Source organism: Psittacula echo (genome assembly GCF_963264785.1).
Source record: "Psittacula echo genome assembly, chromosome: 2".
Lineage (NCBI taxonomy): Eukaryota > Metazoa > Chordata > Aves > Psittaciformes > Psittacidae > Psittacula > Psittacula echo.
This window is the reverse complement of record NC_137737.1, coordinates 24,991,144-25,004,359: the sequence shown is the minus strand read 5'-3', so window position 1 is coordinate 25,004,359 and position 13,216 is coordinate 24,991,144. Positions and strand designations below refer to the sequence as shown.

Here is a 13,216-nt window from a genome sequence, read left to right as displayed (position 1 = left end):
CATATAAAACAACTGCCAAAGAAAATTATATAAGCATTTTAACATCTGGAAGTAATGATCAATACAGTCCACATACTCCTGTCGTTTATATTAGATGGGCTCTAGCCATCTAATGTAATGATAGTATATGATACTGGACTTGGGTCTCCCACAGCAGAAAAACATTTTAAATTCTGATCCTGTTCTTCCAAGCACTAATGTACACTCAGTTATTCCTTGTTTAAAATAGATCATTTCCTTTCCTAAAGCACAGGGATATTGCCTCACTTAATAGCAAGAACTTCTGAAGTATATTTAATTCTTCATATGCCAAAGGAGCCTTTACCCTGGGAAAGAAGCAGTAAGTTGGGAAAGAGAGCAGCTCATCTATTTTGTTTGTATCTGTTCTTAAATTCATTCCCCAGGCTGCCTCAACTTATGTAAGGTGTGGTACAGCATTAGGGTCAATTTCATGGTACCTCTCAAGCCCAGACTACCCGCTATCCACATTTAAAAATACCTCCGCTTGACTTCCAGCAACAGCTCAGATAAAGATCAAAAACTTTGCTCAGCTACAGGGCTGGAAATAAAGTCTATCCTTTGGACATTTACTAATGACGTGAAACACAGAAATACTATAGCAATACTTGTCCTAATACTTGTCTTAATTTTACTTTGTTCTCCAAGCACGTGGTAAGACTGATGGTTAGAAGTTTTGCTAAAGGAGTTAATAATAGTAAAAACATCTGCACGTGATCTGCTACAGGGTGCAGGCTCCACAGCCTCTGAAAGCTGCAGCTTTAATGGCTCTGCTAAGTAGAAAGAAGCCCTCAGGATTAGCCCTAAATGTCAGTACAAATGTACCTCAAAGGGCTTGCAAGAATAGAATTTTCAAAAATTGGGGAAACTCTCCAGCACATGCACAGATAAGACATTAAATGGGATACAGAGTGACTGAAACAGAAGAGACTGTTGTGGAAAAGCAAAGACACCTCCCTAAACCCAGCCTGCTCCCAACTCATTTAAAATCTATTAGTACCTATAGGATTTTGAATTTTCCTGCTAGCTTTACCGTGCAAAATTTTTCTTCTTCCCTTTTCCCACCAGTTCAACACAAGAGATTTAAAAACATGAGTATTAGTATTACAGGCTGCCAAAACCAGACCATTAAGAGAGAATTATGATAGGAAGCAAAAGGTAACCTTTATAAAGCATCTAACCCTATGCAATCAAATCAAGTTTCTGTTTAAGAAACAGAACATATTAAGCTGCTCAAATAATAGAATATCTACCAAGAAAAGTCCATTCAGGGATTTTCATCATAGTATTTGCTCTAGCTAGTCAAGTGTTTGTGAGTATTTACTGCAGACCGTTTTGTTTGGTTTTTTCCTAATAATGGCATTAAAAGCTAAACTTGCTGGTTCAGTTCAACCCAGCCTACATAAAACATTCCAATACATTTTCAAGTTTCATTCTGCTATAAACAAATCAATAAAAAGGTCAACACTTTGCAAGTATTCTGCCTCATCTCTTATGTTTTCCAAAAGAAGACTGTAAGGGTGGTCTCTGTACTCAGCCATACTCTACACACATTTTATGAACACTGTCCCTCCCACCCTCTCATGCATAACCCCGTTACTGCACCCACATGAGGTTTTCACCCCAATTAAAAGTTGTGCAAGTGAGGAAAGAAACATTACCTGCCAAGTACAGAGGGTAGAAAACAATAGCTGAGGTGGAGCACAGGTTTGATTCTTACACTAATGTTATTTTATGCTGCCACATGGTGAACTGCTTTTCAGCTGCATCAGTCTAACTGATCAAATCTAGCCTCAGGTCTTCCCCACTCTTCCCCATAGCAGAAATTCATGTCTCTGCTATGCCTTCAACTCTGTCCAACTGTCATCCTTCTGCTGAATTTCTAATATTTACCTATTTCTGCTATTTCCTAAGCAGTAGAGAAGTTCAGTACAGTGACAGCACATCTTCGTGACTGTTAACACCATCATCAACCTTCTAGAAAAGTTTACTTTACAGAACCCTCCAAGCATCTGAACAACAAAAGGCTGTTCAAGTCCCTGGACATACAGGATTTATAATCTAGAAAAGCTGGCTTTTGAGCCAGAAACTGACCTGTGCTAACAGAGTTTCTCAACCCATACCATACTGCACTAGAAGCAAAGATCAAAAAAGATGCCTAATCTGGATCTTCCTCATCAAAAAGAGGGAAGGGAAAGGTATCTGGCAGACTATTCTTCAAGAACTTTAAAAAAATCTCTAAACTTGCCCTTCATGAACACACAGGCCCTGCTAAATTGGATTTGAAGACTATGCTAGACTATTTTTTCTACTTCAATAAAATGGCAGAATTGAATTTGAGCTACCTGAAATTCCACTAAAATTATTAGTATTACTAAAGTATGAACAACTTTACTCATTTAAGTGTAATACATCTGTATCTTACCTTCAGAAAAAAGTCACAAAATACTTAATCCAACTGTTCACTAAGTACACAATCTTTTAAGGTACAGTCCTATAAAACAGAAATGCAGCACTTCTCAATTCACTGAATCCAAAAGCTTGTGAATGAAGATACTACAGTAAGTTGTCAATATGAATCTCATGATATTTGCAGCATCTCAAATTCAATCCAAAGTGACTGTATTCAAACTGGTTTGGAATCAAGTGGTTTCCCAAGGTCTGGAGTTTTCAAAGATTATAAACAGAAGGAAGTATCTGGGAAAAGAATCCTAAAGTAGTTTGGAAATGTTTCCTAAACAGATCCACTTTCATATACTCACCTTCAACAATATTATGGGATAAACTGAAAGTCTCCAGAAAGCAGCTTGAAGATGACAGTGGCTGCCACCGCTCAAGAGAAACACATTTACTATGCAATCTGCTGCCTGTCTGCCCAGCAAGAGTCACTGGCAAGTAAGCAATGTTCAAATGAATTATCTGGACATCTCACTATAGCCTACAGATTTGAGTACTGTTAATTGAGATTATCAACACTATCATCCTCTTTAAATGATATTCCCCTCTCCCCCCATCCTTTTTCCCTTCCCAGCTTAAGGTACTCTCATTCACTGCTACATTGTCACTTCTCTTGCTCCAGTGCCTTAACATGCTCTGTTTTTATACATATCCATGTCTCCACTCTATCACTCAATCATAGTTTACCCACTAAAATCAGTTGATATTTGCATTCCTTCCCAACATTCATACTCTTCCTAACAAATAAGAAGCCAAACTGCAGTATAATAACTGATGGTGGGCAGGCTCAGGGAGCTAAAATGTTACGGTACTTTTACAATTCACCTCATTGAATCAACTCACGATGACTGCTTTAGAGCAAGTACAAAATAAAAAGCAAGACTGCGCAGTGGGCGACAGAACTCTACTCCAAAAAGGCAACCATCGGATCACAGCTAACTACAACACAAACCCACGCCCTTACTCTCTCCAAATAAAATCAATACATTTACACAACCTCCAGTGTTTGATCAATTCCACACAGCACCTGAGTCACACTTCGTATTTTAATGAAGCTTTCATATCATATGTATAGGTGTTAATTTGAATTTTCATTAATGAAATAAGTTCATAAAAGCTCAAGAATCCATCTAGTAAATGTGATTTGAGCCTAGCAAAACCTGTCTTTAGAGCTGTGCCCAAGATAAAGCCTAACTTCCTTTGTTACCTGTCTGTAACCTGTCTGCCTTTGAAATGCAACCAATGACACCAACCTTATGTTTATTTTCACAAGTTCATCCCTATTTACTGAAGTCCACTAATGGTAGATCATGGTATCAGTGATGACAAAGTGGACTGCTATCATACCTATAAACCATTCTTCCCACTAGCACAGTTATGTTACCTCAATGAGGTATGATAAGCAATGGTCACCCTGATGACAGGTAAAGAGCTGGTGGTTTGAGTGATCAATGATGTCAGTTTGGAAGAGGCAAAGATGTATATGTGATTGCGATAGTGCTGTTCAGTACCACAAACTGTCAGGACAGTAGGAGACAACATTCCTGGCAGTTGCAGATAGGCAAATACAATTGACAAAGATTGCACTGGTGCTTCATCCTGCATGCGTCAACTGGTACGGAGAAGGGCTCATGCTCAGACATGAATTTCAGCTTAAGCCAGGTTTCACTCCTAAGGTAACCGGTGTTAATCTGATGCTTAACAAATTGTTAAAATTCTCAGGGAAAGACAAAAGTTTGATCTAATGTCATGGGATATGATTAATGATTCAGATACAGTTCTCACATACGTGACTTTAATGGTAAAAACTGTGCAAATAAAATGAATGTTACTATTTTGATAGCACTCCCTGAAGACTATTGATGTACAAATGATTATTACCATTTCAGTTAGCAGCAGTATCAGGATGTAATGTTCTTGCTAGATATAGCTACCTTATATGTATGAATACATATCTATATACACACACATATAGATTGTTATCTGTATATATATGATACAAGCAGCCAAATGAAATATATGAAATATATATGAAATATATGAAATAGGGGCATGCTGGAGCTGTACTTTAGACAAATCAGTGCACAGCAAGCAGTGGCATTCTGGAGCTGTACTTTAGACAAAACAGTGCACAGAAAACAGTCTCTGTCCAAGAACTACATAAGTTTGGTTGCCTTAGTTCAGCAACCATGCTGGCATTTAAGCCAGTATCTGACAGGAGGAATGACCTTGCTTGACAAGTGAGTTAATCACACTGTTGTGCTTTCATGAAAAGCTTCCACCGTGCGCTCCTGTGTATGTAGCACAGAAATTATGTTGCAGGTCCATCCAGCTGCCAAACCAGCCAACAGATAAACTGTATTTCAGCCACAAAACCTGTCTATCCCAATGTACCTTCACTGTCCATGTTTCAACTTCTTGGCCCGATAATGAAATCTAGAGGTTAAATGTTGAAGGCCTTTCAATAGCACAGCTGAAAGCCAATGCTGACTGACTTCATGTATAAGCTCACCTGATCTAGGAGCTGCCAAGAAGTACACACATTTTTCAAAGTCTCCATACCAGCTCAATTATGGAAAGTAAACAAGACATGAGAAATAAATCAAAATAAAGTGGCAATGCTATACATAAGAGGTATAAAGTGTGGAAAAAAACAACAGCAACCCAAGTAATGACAAACAAGTTACAAATTTGTAAGTAACTATATGGTGAAATCAAAATACCAGTTTGTTTTTCCTCACACAGGCATTGTATTATAATGGGGATCAAAAGCTGTTCTCTCTCTACTGCTTTGGCCTATGATACTACATTTGCATGACTTGTGGAAGAAATGTCAACTGGACTAAGTCTCAGAGGCCTGTTTGACAAGCAAGCGAACTTCCCCTTCCTCAAATCAAAACCTAACTTAAGTGTCATAAATGCAGCTTGAAAGGGATGCTAGGAAAAAAAAGTGGCAAATCTCCCTTTCCTCCCACCCCAGATCTCCTAAGTTTCTTACGTCCACACCAGAAAACTGACTTCCTAACAAGATGTTTCCCTTCAAAAGAGTAACTGGTTTGCCTTACGCTCCTCATTTTATATAATAGACCTTAGGCTCCTTTCTTGATCACAAAACAAATACTAAAGAATAGGTGACTTATCAACACATTGCAAGGTATCCTAGCTGTGCAAGCTCCACAGAAAAAGCTGAAGGAATGGAGAAAACTACAGCACTGTTCCACCAGCAAAGACAATGGCCAGTAAAAGGGCACTGCTTCTCATCTCTTTTCATAAACTCTTTTCCCACATTAGAGTCAGACTTGTAAGATCCTTACAACTATGCAAAACCACGCCTACCTCATGATTCAAAGGTATTTAGGAACATCATTTTTTATCCTTTCCAGCAACACTGCTGCTGCAATAGAGCAAACCCTTTGTTTTTCCTCAGTTTCTACCATTTTAGGTCCTCTTTCCTACTAATTAACTTAAGTGCATTTGCCTGTACCATTTCTGGCATGCGGCAACAGGACACTGGCATGATTCTTGACACTTGCACCGCTCCTCACAGGTCTGCGCTAAGATCAATTGAGTTTCGTCAACTTCACCTATTCTCCAATTATCAAAGCAGCGTAGGCAGCAATGCCTTATGTTTGTGTACTCCGTAAGATGACTTTGCATCAGCTTACACATTACTTAAAACAGTTTATCTTTACAACCATATCACAGCTATGAACTTAACTCCCACAGCAGCTTTTTAAATGTCCTTCAAGGATTAATAACGGAAGTTGTGCAACTCTACATTGTAAAATTTCCATTTATCCAACAAGGATGAGCCTTGATTATAAAAATCAGATAAAGTTGTACAAAAATGTAGGTTGTATGCTTAACCCCCCCCAAGTTTCCTCCATGATATAAAGTCTTTTTGCTTAGATTTAGATTAGAAAAGCCTCAAGAACTACTCCACAGGATACAACCACAGGTTCACAGTATCACTACAGATGCGTTTAACAGTGCTTCCTCTTGCTGTTAACTTTATTAACCGAAAGTTTGCATTCCTTGCATTCATTTGTGTTTGCAGAAAAACACTTAAATTATGGGAAATTACTTTATGTTTTAAAGATATTTTGAGGTATTTGGCTTTCACATCGCAAAGTGTTTATTAATTCATACAGCATTTAAAAAACAAAGCAATTCCTTGTTCTCTATCCACTCTTCTGAACCATGATTTGTGAATGGATTACATGGAGGGGGGCAGAAAAGGGGGAAAAACAACCCGAAAAGAGGAAGTTGTGCTTTTGAAACTATCAAAGCAGAGTGGATGCTTTGCAGATAAGTACAATTTCAGTAACAATTTTAGATTAACAGAGAGTGCATTTCAAAACGAAGCATCTCTTTCCTTCATAGGATTAAAAATGAGACCCGAGACATAGAATTTTAAATTAAAACAGAGAATTCATTATTCTAAAGTCATGTGCTGCTTACCCTGCTTAAAGGCTTAAAAAACCCCACAGAATCCTTAGGATAAAGTAGCCACTAATATAAAAATTCATTGTCACGTTTTCGCGTTAAAAAAACCTGCCCCACAAGTCCCATCGTCTTTGACTTCGCCCTGCTGCAAGGAACGAGTGCAGCATTTCTTGATCTTGCACATAAAATGGTTTCAGTACCCTTCAACAGGGAAAAGAGCCGACAGCTTCTGCAGGAGGGAAAGCAGTCTTCAGAAAAATTAGGATGCGTGGGGAACAGCAGAAGTCCTTGGGCTCAGAAACGCAGCTTTGAAACACCTGGCAGTAAATCAATGTCACCCATTTCACTGTAATCCCTCAAGTCACTTTTTTGAAGATTACTTCCTGCAGTGCATTCCTCACCCTCCTCCCTCTCGGGCCGATAAGGACTCTAGGAAAGACCACTCGGAGAAGCCACACAGCACATCTGGAGACTTAACACCGCGACACAAGGACACAGGCGTCGCTCACGTTTGGCACAACTGCTTCATTACGACGGCGGCCGCAGGAGTCCCCGATTCCTGCCCGGCACCTATGTCCCTGCCAGTCCCGTAACTTTCCCCGTGCCCCTTGGCAGCGTGGCGGAGGCTTCTGCCACAACTCCACCGCGTCCAGCCCTCCGGTCGGTGGGTACAGCCGTCCTCTCGGTCCCCAAGGGGACACCTAAGTGCCCAGCACAGCCGCTCTTTCCTCCCGCCAGCCCCTCACGCCTTGTCCCCGTGCATCGCGACTCCTCGGGCTCCCTCCGACCTGCCACGACGTGTCCATTCCGCACCGCCTCCCTTCTCCCGCTTCCCTCCCTCCCTCCCAAGGCGGCCGCGGCTCTCGGCTCCCTCCGCCCGGCAGCCGCGGGAACAGGCAGGGCGCAAGTTCGCGAAGTGGCGGCGCGGGCCTCCCGCGGCCGAGGCGGAGGAAACCGGCAGGGGGAAACACTCCCCTTCACCACCCCACCGCCGGGGGTCACTGCGCGGCGCCCACCTGAGGCGCACCCCGTGAGGGGTCGGGTTTCCCGCCTCCCCGCCCCGTCTGGCAGCGGCGGGCACTCACCAAGGGTCGAACTCGTGGATGATGCTCTCGAAGCGGATGACGGCGAAGAGCCGGGAGCTGAAGCCAGCCAGCCAGGCCAGGAAGAGGATGGTGAAGGACAGGAGCGACTGCCAGCCCGCCGGCTGCGACAGGCCCCCCGACAGACCGCCTCCGCCCGCCGGGGGGCCGCCGGCAGCCGCCGCCGCCAAGCCGCCACCACCCGCCCCGGCGCGGCTGTTGAGCAGCGCCACGGAGTTGGCGGCGGGTTTGTGCTTGTTGTCGGGAGCCGAGTGCTCCGCCATGTTGTACCCGGGGCTCCCTCGCAGCCTCTCCGCCTAGCGCGTGCGGGGGGGGGGGGGGGAGGGAAGGGGAGAAGGAGGGAGGGAGGGAGGCGAAGGAGGGGTTGGGGGGAGGGAGCAGGAGGAAGGGCAGGGGCGGAGCCCGCCCGGTCCCTCGGCTCTCCTCACGGGCTCGCCGCCACCTCCTCCTCCTCGCGCAGCCGGGCTCTGCCTCCCACCGCCGCAGCCGTCACCATCCCAGTGCGGCGCTGCGCGGGGCGGGTCCGGTGGTGGGGGGAGGAGCCGAGAAGATCCGGGGGCGGGGCCTGCTGGCGCGCGCGCAGGAGGGTGGAGGACTAGAGCGCGGGAAGCCCGCGGGCGCGTGGCCGGGGAAGCTGGGAGCCGCGTCCGCGTCGCGCGCGCGCACGGGGGTCGGGGGGGGTGGAATCGCACACACCCATGCGGGAGGGGACAGGCGGGAGGTTTGACATTGCCGCCCTCCCGCGCGGAAGGAGCCACGAGGGGGAGGGACCAGCCCCCGCGGCATCCCTCTAGGCAGGAACGCTGCGACGGCCTGTCACAGAGCGACAGGTATTTTAATGGGGCGGGGCGAGCCCAGCCGGCCAATCGGAGCGGTGGAGGTGAAGGCGTGGCAACGTGGGGGAGGTTGCGCTCACTGCAGAGCCATTGGGGTGGCGGGGGGACACGAGTGACTGGTGGCTGTCTGCTCCAATCGGAATGAGGCTCCCTAGTCACGTTGGCACCCTCAGGAGCGGAGGTCAGCGCCGCAGTGCCTGCCTGTGGGCCGGCACCGATCCCGGCGTGCTGTGTGCGGGGGCGCCCGAGTCGCGCGGCGTGCCGCGAAGCGGAGTCTGCCGGGAGTCGTAGTCTGCGCGGGATGTGGGCGTGGCCGAGCGCTGCGGTGATGGTTGTAACGGCTCGGGGCAGCGCTCGGAGTGGCGCCTCTCGTGGTGTGTGTGGCAGCGGTGTTCCTGGGCGGTCCCGCCGGGTCGCCTCGCTCCCCTGAGGCTGGCGTTAAGCGGTGCTCACTCGCCTCTCGGCATGGGGAGCCTGCGTTTGTTTGTCATTCATGCTGTGTGGTCGCTCTGTGATACTGCGCCTCCCAGGGCTCCCGCAGCGTTCGTGGGTTTGGTTCAGATTTTCCGTTACCCGCGTGGTTGCAGCAAGTGTTGTGCCAGAGCTTAGCCCTGGCCAGCTCGGAGGAGCGGCTGAAAGCAAGGCCTGGCTGAGGTCAGGGAGAGCTTGCAGCTCTCACCCTGGGTGCAGCCGCCTGCCTCTGCTGGAAGCGCTTCAGTCTGGCTCAGGGACCAGCAAATGGAAACCTGGCGAGGTTTTGTTTTAAACAGTGACTTCTCTCTCAAGTGTTTTCATAATGAAATGCTGCTTGGGAGCCCTGTAACTTCCTCAAGTATTTTATGACACCTGCAGTTAGAAGAATGTGAGGAAAATGGAAAGCTACTCGGGTTTTGCAGTCGTGCTTTTTGAATGGTTATGCTGACCTTCATCCTTCTCAGATGGCAGGAGGCTGCCTGCGTTTAGAAGCACAGGCAAAATGAAGTAATACATGGTTGGTTGCACTGTTTTACACCGAAAACCAGTTCTGTGGCTTTTATGTGGGGCTGTATTTGATGTACAAACGCGGCTCTTCAGAGGTCCTGAAGATTTGCAGTTTGATTTCACTGATACCAAAGGGGACTAATCTGGGCCTTAGCTGACTAATATAATTCTAATTAGTCCTTGCTTTTTTCTCTGGTTTTATTTTATTTGCCAGAGGAAGAAAACAGTATGTTTCCTTGTAAGCAAAGTAGAAGCCTTTCTATGAAAATTGTTCTTTTAGTGGAAAGCTCAGTTTAACAATTTGTAACTATTTTTCCTCAGTCCTTGAACCAGTCAACAGCTGTGACTTGGTCAGTCGGTTTGAAAGCGGTTATTGCATTGTGTGTGTATGTTTTAAGCCGAGCACTTGGATAACCTTTGCTCATAAAGGACTCCATTTTACTTATCATTTTAGAATAAGGGTTAGGAAAACTTCCAGAAGACTTTGAGGTTCAGTTTTGCTTAATCTGACTATTAAATGGCTTTTTATTTTTTTTGTTTGGTTGGTTGGGTTTTTTTAATACTGTGCTCTTTCTTATTCTTGTTTAAATAGGTCAATACAGTGTTCAAGATAAACTAAGTCTGACATTTGCCCCTTTTTGTGTTGTCAACTAGGTCTTTTTAATGAGCTGGCCAAGTGGCATTTCAAGGGTGGATTTGTTTTTTCTAATTGGATCATGAGCAAAGAGCAAATGTGATTAGAAATTTGCAACTATTAAAGATTTTCTAACAGGAATCAATTAATTTTACAACAGGCTTTGTCGTGGTCTGCTTTTCCAAAATGACAATGCAGTACTTCCATTCCCACTGTTGAGATCAAGTTTTTTGGTATCAGCAGTTCAAGCTTAATGATGCAGTAGAGGAGCTGCTTTAAATGGTAGTGTTGTGCTTGGAATACCTTTGTCTTTTCTCCTCCCTCACACTCCCACCAGCCATTTTTCTAGCTGTTAAGGAGCTAGGAAGGACTGATGATGTGTAACAGCTGAAAAAAAAATATATCAGAACTTATTTTTATGTAAAAGTTAGTATTGTTAACTTTGCTTGATTGGGAATTTGGTTTATTGCACAATTATTGCGGATCATAGAATCACAGAATAGTTTGGGTTGGAAGGGACCTTCAAAGGTCATTTAGTCCAACCCCCCTCCAGTGAGCAGGGATATCTTCAACTAGATCAGATTGTCCAGAACCACATCCAGCCTGGCCTTGAATATCTCCAGGGAGGTGCATCCACCACCTTGCTGGGCAACCTGTGCCAGTATTTTACCACTGTTATTGTGGATAAGGTTATGTGGTGTCTACTTTACATTTCAGTGCTATGACTTTTACAACAGGTAGGCAATATCCATTCTGACTGTACTGACAGATATATCAGACAATTTTTTGAGCATAGAGAAGCCCAGACAGTGTGATTTATTTGAATGCTGACTAGTGGTAAAGTGTTTCTTTGTTGTTGGTAACAAATGAAATTGTTGCCTATTCATTTTCAAACTGTTCAAAAGTCTGTACTGTTGAATACCTTAGAGCTGGGCAGTGGAATTTAGTGGCAGTGAAAGCACAGATCTAGTAAAAGCTTTCATTATTAATGTTTCTGTAAATGTATCGTTTGCATTTTGTGTGAAATAAGGTTTAGTGATCTTACAGTAAAATTGATCAAATGCACACAACTGGAAATTCATTGACTCCTATTGTTAATGGAAAATGGAAGGATTCAATGATTTTGATACTGTACTGCCATGACAGCAATGGAAAGCACATTTCTGTAGAGGAAATGCAAAACATGTCTCCTGAAAACTCCAACCCCTATTAATAGCTTGATGGGGAAAGAGGGTTTTCATGTCTCTTCTCTCCTCCCCTTCCTTCTTCCCCATCTTCCACCATCCTCTTGTGTTCTGTCATTTGTTTTAAGGTAATTTGTTTTGATTTGTGCCGTGCACTCTGTGTGGTGGTGTTTTCTTTGAACAGAACCCCCCCCCCCCAAAATATCCTCATTAGTGACTGAGGAGTTCTGTAGTGATTATGAACCATTTTGCATATAGAAAATCAGTTTCCTATTCCGAGCATGTAAAATCATAGCCAGATGCCTTAAGGGGAAAACAAAAAAAAAATTATTTCATTTCCAAGATTCCTTAATAATGGAATTATTCAGGGGGTAATGCCAAGTGCAAAATTCATGTTATAGTTGTACAAACAAGAGCATCTTGAAAATTGTGGAGCTGCATGCAAGAAAATGTCAGATGACAGCTTCTCATTCCTCAACACAGCTACCATGTGTCACTGATGTTAAGTCTGCTGTTGAAAGATTGCAAACAAAATGTGTGCAGAAAAAAACTGCACATGGACACATCCAGGTAATAAATTACTAATCAGAAGTACACACTCATGGTTGGAGGGGTCAATTCATACTTTTCTCCAAACTTTATTGGCAGCAATTCGGCAGTGTTTGTTAGCAGTTTAGAAAGCCATTTGAAGAGCAGTTTCGGTTTAAGGTGAATAAAGAAGTCTCTTAAACACTCATTCCAACTGTGTGGTCCTGCAGATGAGCAAGTTAAGTTTGGTTTAAGATTTTTTGAGGGTGGCTTTAGAAATTAACAGTACAATACTTTCCAAACTGAAGATTATTGCAATGTAAGTAGCACAGTTGAGCATAACTGGTGGTGGAAGGTGCTTGATTTCAGCTATGTGCTCAGATGATCGTTGTTTAAAAATGCATGACAATGTTTAAATGAGAGAAAAGGTAATAATATTGCACATAATTATCCTTGAGAATCTGAAGTTTATTGCATTAAAAAAAAACCAACTATCTATTAGTCTCCATATAGACAAAGTGACGTGAGTTTAATATCATTTTAAAATCAGTTTAACTCAGCAGGTGCAGCCCTTTGTGGAATGTGCAAGCCATTTAAGCCAGTTGTGAACCAATCTGGTTGGTTGTCTTCAAAGAGCTTTGCACCTGTGTAACTATAATGAGGTTGTAATTGATTTGAATTAAAATGCTGCAACTGTTGTGTTTAGACAAGGCCTTCCTTTAGCATTTAATTCAGTAACAGTAGAAACTTGACTTACTACTGACAGCTTTCTACTAGTGATTTCCCTTCTTAGTTCCCAATAATTTAAGCACATGTTGATATTCCTCCTCTGCTTCTCCTGTCTTAATTATCTTGCTTCAGTTCCCTTTTCCATGACCTGCACAGACGTAAAAGTCACTCCGGTTTGCACACACAGGCCTGCAAGGGATCAAAATGCTTTTTGCTCTCCATAACCAACCCTGGCATATTCTTCTGCTACCAGCACCTTTTGTATCAGCCTTGTCTTAGCTTCTTGTGAAGAAATGGGGC

The 13,216-nt window shown here is 43.9% G+C and overlaps 1 protein-coding gene across 1 annotated transcript in view; it reads right to left on the bottom strand.

The window, feature by feature from the left end:
* STT3B (STT3 oligosaccharyltransferase complex catalytic subunit B) overlaps positions 1 to 8,502 on the bottom strand; it is a 50,119-nt gene extending 41,617 nt beyond the window's left edge. The window contains exon 1 of the mRNA XM_080611613.1: positions 8,007 to 8,502. Coding sequence (XP_080467739.1) covers positions 8,007 to 8,287 — 281 coding nt within the window. The 5' untranslated portion in view covers positions 8,288 to 8,502. The remainder of the gene's footprint in view (positions 1 to 8,006) is intronic.
* Between the last annotated feature and the right edge of the window lie 4,714 nt (positions 8,503 to 13,216).